The sequence below is a fragment of the Wasmannia auropunctata genome, unplaced genomic scaffold (genome assembly GCF_000956235.1).
Source record: "Wasmannia auropunctata unplaced genomic scaffold, wasmannia.A_1.0 LD336069.1, whole genome shotgun sequence".
In the NCBI taxonomy this organism is placed as follows: Eukaryota; Metazoa; Arthropoda; class Insecta; order Hymenoptera; family Formicidae; genus Wasmannia; species Wasmannia auropunctata.
The window spans coordinates 152,943-158,845 of record NW_012026821.1 but is presented as its reverse complement, the minus strand read 5'-3'; the positions used below and the strand labels follow the sequence as shown (position 1 = coordinate 158,845).

At 32.5% G+C, this 5,903-nt stretch overlaps 2 protein-coding genes across 3 annotated transcripts; one reads left to right on the top strand and one right to left on the bottom strand.

Annotated features, from left to right (window-relative positions):
* Nucleotides 1-478: 478 nt before the first annotated feature.
* LOC105449983 lies at nucleotides 479-2,147 on the top strand. Of its 2 annotated transcripts, XM_011689484.1 has the most exons (5): nucleotides 479-568; nucleotides 657-775; nucleotides 1,004-1,244; nucleotides 1,334-1,505; nucleotides 1,782-2,147. In XM_011689484.1, exons 2-5 carry the CDS (start codon nucleotides 743-745, stop codon nucleotides 2,071-2,073), a joined length of 738 nt encoding a protein of 245 aa, XP_011687786.1. In that variant the 5' UTR covers nucleotides 479-568; nucleotides 657-742; the 3' UTR covers nucleotides 2,074-2,147. The 2 variants fall into 2 exon arrangements, with proteins under 2 accessions (XP_011687786.1, XP_011687785.1); XM_011689483.1 differs by having other exon boundaries at nucleotides 479-775.
* Nucleotides 2,148-3,256: 1,109 nt separating this feature from the next.
* Nucleotides 3,257-4,939, bottom strand: LOC105450214. The gene is made up of 4 exons (XM_011689960.1): nucleotides 4,759-4,939; nucleotides 4,345-4,674; nucleotides 4,019-4,250; nucleotides 3,257-3,400 (listed from the first exon to the last, which is right to left on the bottom strand). The coding sequence occupies exons 2-4, from the start codon at nucleotides 4,668-4,670 to the stop codon at nucleotides 3,257-3,259; spliced, it is 702 nt and encodes a 233-aa protein (XP_011688262.1). The 5' UTR covers nucleotides 4,671-4,674; nucleotides 4,759-4,939.
* Nucleotides 4,940-5,903: the final 964 nt, after the last annotated feature.

The window sequence follows — 5,903 nt, the reverse complement described above, 5'->3', positions numbered from 1 at the left end:
AAGAATGACCGCCAATTAAACCTCTTGATAGTCACTCAGGGTTATGACCTTGACAACATATGTCAAGGTCATCGGAGGTGGCTCCCCTATTCTCAATAATTACGTTTGACAGCGTAAACGGTAGTATAAAATTGGATAAACATGTGCAATTGTGAATTAATACGATTGATGACATTGATGTTATCAAAACTATGGAGTTCATTTTAAAAAAAACGTAATGATTGAAAATATTCTCAAGTTTTACAAAATTGGATTTATATATTAGAAGGCTTTCAACTGTTAAATGAAAGCTTACGCAATATGGAATTTTCAATTTTTCCAACTAAGGCTGCGTTCCCACTGAGCGCGTCACGCGTCGCGTCATCCGTTGCATTACGAATTGACCAATCAAAACATCCCATTTTATAGTACTATTTGTTGCTGTTTGCCGCGTGAGAGCACCCTGACTCCTCGCACGACGCATCGAAAAATTACTCGACACTTTAGTGATTCTAGAGATCCGCGAAGGCATCACAACTCGTAACTGACTTTCAATTGTATATCTCGGAATAAGGTGAAAATGACAAAAGTGAGCAAATTTATTAGAATATTTTTTAATTTTATTGGCCAATATTTAATAAATTTGCTTATTTTTGTAATTTTTACCTTGTTTCAAGATACACAATCGACCCCCAGATAAAAAAAGAAGAAGAAAGAAGTGATTCTTCCTTTTGTCTTCCTGATTCTCTTTTAATTCCGCATTATGAGACCAGTCACCGAGAGTGGAGCGGTATTTGTAAGTTCCAAATTATTATCTTAAGTAAATGATATTCCTAAGTTTCAATTATTTAAAGACAGTGCTATTTTTGTTGGTTATGTCATGCTTCGCCGTACCGCTTAACATAGAAAACTAAGAAAACAGTTAATTTCAAATTCTTTTTGTCTACACAATCTAGAAAATTAAAAGCTTGATTATGCATATATTACTGCAAATATTAAATGCTACATCTCTTAATTGTTTCAGATTTGTGATAACTGTAATGTAGTTATAACAGGCAGCGCAGCTGCCCAAAAACATTATGATGAATGTACGATTAATAAGGATGAAACAGAAAATGTTTTAAGCTCTCCTGAAAGCGATGAAAAAGAATTGCTCATCGCTGAAGTCTTCTGTAGGGAGCCTTTATGGAATTCGCAACTCCCGTATGCTGAAAGGAGTTATAATAAAACATCAATCATGTGGTCAGAAATTGATAGAATTTTAGGTAAGCAGAAACAAAATGTAATTTTACTAAATTTTTTTATAAATTGCGCATAAAATATATAAATAAAATTTCATTATATCACTTTCTAGATGTGCAAAATGGATACAGTCAAAAAACATTTAAATCTTTACGAGATCGTTTTGTCAAACTGTTAGCTGAGGAAAATAAATCCAAGCGCAGTGGCAGTGCCGCAAATAGTAAAATCGATTGGAAATATTTTAACCAACTCAACTTCCTTCGCCCTACTGTGGAATTCAGACCGTAAGTTCTTTATCATGCACAATATTAGAAAGAGGTTCAATTGCAAGTTTGCATATTTTTCTTTCACATGTAAATAAAAATAGTTGTTTTCAAGTCTTTTTGACTAAAATTATAATATTATAATCTTATATATAATATAACATTATAATATTATAAGTTATAAAATAATTATAATATTATAAATTATAAAATTATAAATGAATAGTAATTAATGAATAGTAGTTAGAGAAAGTAAACTGGAGAAGCAAACGTACTAAATATATTTTTTAAATACAGAACGATAAGCAACCTCCCAAAAAAACGTTCCATTAAAGATATGGAAACATCGATAAGTACATCTTCTACGCCAAAAAAAGCCAAGAGTCTCACGCCTGCAGGATCGTCGACAGAAGATTTTGAATCGTTTTGTAAAAAACATTTAGAATCAAATCATGTACCCGATCGTATTGGATCTTTTATGCTCTACTTAGAGTCTGAAATCAGAACGCTTCCAAATCAGGCGGTGAACAAGTTAATACGAAAACTAACGGAATCTTTGATGCAGATACAAGATGAGTCAACCACATAGCGAAAAAAAAAACAGTTTTTTAACCAACCATTGGTTTGATATTTAAGAATTTTTTATTGGAATATTTGACTGTATACTGTGTAACATTTAGTTTTTTTTAGTCTGCATACTTTCAGTACAAAGTAATTTTTATTTTATTTCTAAAAATGCAGACTTTCAGTACAAAATAATTATTTTATTTCTAAAATTTTATTTCTAAAATAATCTTTGAAAAACAATTTTTTATTTTTATTTTGTGACATTTGATTATATACTGTGATATTTTTATTTTTTTTATATGATAACATAAAGCTGCCTAATATTATGTTAAGAGATCACAGACTGTAAAATAATTTTTAAGTTTTTCTAAAAGTATTTACATTATTATGTAAATTAAATTATATATAATGTTAAATATTTTCTACATTTTATTCTGAGTTATGTAAAGTAGAACTTTTGTTAGACATCGCTCGTTGTCCATTGCGTCTAATGTACAAAATCCATTATACGTTAATATTACACAGGTGATGAAGGTTACGTAACGGAAGTTATCAGTCAGTTAGTAGTAAGAATAAATGTTATTATATAAGTGATACATACATTTTAATAAATATTTTTAGAATATATATTTCATACTCAGTTTATTTGTTCCCATTGCCAGGGTACAGCTCCTTCGATCATAAAATACTCAGTAAATCTGTCTCTGATCTCAGCTGCTTGTCTCGAATAGTTGTTTGGACCGGTATATGGATAATTTTGAATTGCACTTGTTTGTGGTATATTTTCTCGCCGCACATCGTTCGGCATACTACAATTTGCACGATTTATAAATCTGTCGTCACAATCTCTTGTCATCAGAAAATTGTGAAGGCAAATGGTAGCCTGTACAATTGCTTCGGTCGTAGCCAACGATGTGTTCATGGGCTTTTGGTAGATTCTCCATCGTGCTGCCATAATTCCAAAAGCACACTCAACCACTTTTCGTGCTCTGGATAATCTATAGTTGAATATTTGTCTTTCTATAGTTATATTTCGCCCTGGATATGGTCTCATAGTAAATGTATTCAACTGAAAAGCTTCGTCTCCAACTATTACGAATGGAAGTGGTTGAGTCTGTGCTGGATGAATAATTGACGGAGCAGGCAGATTCATTAATCCTTCATTGAATCGACGACCCATCTCAGAATTTTTAAAAACACCGCCGTCACTGGCGGCCCTGAGCTCCTATATCTACCATAGAGATCCTATATCTACCAAGAAACTTATAATCTGCCGATACTAAAGCCATTAGCACGATACTGTGCTGTCCTTTATAATTATAGAACGATGATCCAGAATTCGCTGGAGCCTTCAAAAAAATAAAAATATGGAGTATTACATTTTTTGAAAAATGTTTGTAAATACTATACACATGCAAGTATTAAATGTTCTCGAGCTGAAAATTTGTGTATACATAGGAAATCAGGGCATTTAATATTAAGACAATTTAGTTAAATCAAATTAGTACTAAAATTTAAGAATCACTTTTACGAACTGTCGTAAAATTAACTGACAGTAATTAAAGATAAATGGTATTTTAATGTTATGTTTAACAACATAGAGAATTATTTACATCCAAAACTGTGTAGATAAGCCGCAATTTTGCACGATTTCTTTTACAAAAAATTTATGTAAAAATTCAGGGATCTGTTTTTCGCATTTAAAAATAATAATTTACAAGCATTCGGGGATCGAGTTAATTTAATCCAATCGAAATCCTTCAAAAAAACATAATTAACTTTCAGGATTTAGACAGATGTTTCTACTACAAAAGAAATAGATTTAAGAGATAGGATAAAATTTCCGTTAAGTAAAAAGCCGTTAAATAAATAGCATGCATTCGTTCAAATATAAATTACTTCAAATGTTACTAAAGCCAGCTTCGACACCAATAGCAACCATATTACTTATAATAAAATTAACTTACTGTAATGACAACATGCTTCCCGTCCAATGCGCCCACACAATGTGGAAAGTTCCAACGTAGTGCAAACTTTTTATGAATGTCTAGCCAATTTTCTTGAGAGGGTGTTAAGAATACTTCTTGCATGCTATACCATATTACTCTGCATGTCTCTCGAATAATTTTAGATGCACTAGATATCCCAATTCTGAAGGCTAAAGCCAATGATTTCAAGGAATCTCCAGTAGCTAAATATCTAAAGGATTCCCGGAGAATTATTTTAAAAATTAAAAAAATTATATTAATAAAAAACCCAGAAAATAATCAAAAAGAAGTGTTTTATGATTTACCGAATTGTGAATGATAATCGAACTTCTGCACATATTGGCTCTCTTAAATGTGTTGTTTGTCGCATGAGCTGTGGTCCAACCAAAGAAAGAATTTCTTCAAAAGTTTCTGGTGTCATTCTCATAAAATTGAAGTAAGTTTCAGTATCATACAAACGGAGTTCCTGTATCAAATGTTCCCAATTCTCATGACTTCGTTTCGTTTGAAGTATGGGACGCATCCAGAATCGGCGAGACGTTTCATGTTTTTCATATACATATTTCATTTGTCTATGAAGTAGTATCATGCTAATAATTTTTTTTCGATAACGCTGTCGGTAGGCCTCCATAATTCTATAAACAAGAATCAAAGAAATAACATATACACAAATTATTTATTTGAAAATATTCTTAAAAAATGTTTAATCCTAAGATTACCTCACACAAATTAGTATATACCAATATGTACTACAAAGATAAGAGAAATTATGTTTACAATTTCACTTTTGGGGGTTTTTGTGACGATTTTATTGTTATATCATATTAGGTTATCCTCGCTCATGTGTTGCGTTGACTTGCAGAATGCCGCGAGTGCGGCGACGCATTCAGTGTGAATACGAACGACGCTATTCTTAAATTTACCTCGCGTCGCGTCGTGACGCGACGGAAGACGCGACGCGTGACGCGCTCAGTGGGAACGCACCCTAAAGCTTTCAATCAAAATGCCTTGGAAAACTTTTTTGGGCAAATACGTCAATACAGCGTACGAAACACAAATCCGACATGTAATACATTCTTAGGATACTATAAAAGTTTATTGATAAATACATATACACAATCATGTTCAAAATCTGGTAATTGTGAAACTGATAATACATCAGGATTTTTAACTAATTTAAGAAAGCTTTTGCAATTATCAAAAAAAGATGAAATTGAAATTAGGAGACACAATAGTAGCTTGGTGTCAAGTGTTTAAATAAACTATATTAGTCAAGCCATATCAGTCAAGCCATGCCGGGTCTCTTAACGCGAGCCGTCGCGTTGCAAGCACCCGAGGTTACGAGATCTTAATAATGGTTGAACCGATTAAGTTCCAAGTAGACTTAATCGACAGCTTGAGTTCGGTTTGTGTAATGAAAGTATTTTTATTTTTTCCTACGTGCCCTACGAGCGGAGATATTGTAATGCAAAATCCGAAATGTGGGAATTAAGAACTAAGAAACGTTATTATTATCATCGTCGTCGTCGTCGTCGTCCAGTTGCGGAGTGGGGAAAATGTCCTTTTACAATTTTTGACGCAAGAGGCGCTAGGATTTCTAATCTTGCAACCTGACACGCTCCGATCGATGTATACATATACAGTCACCAAACTAATTGACTGGACAATACGTTAATATATCGATCATTTCTAAAAATTCAAAGTAGAGCAACTTTGTCAAAAATTATCGTAACATAATGATCGAAAAAGCATTTTACAGCTTAAAGTCTCTACTTTTGAAATCCATAATTCATTAAATGATTTACTGATTCTTTACAAAGCTGCACGGATGTAAATGGAGGTGCATCAAATCTAAGATTTTTTT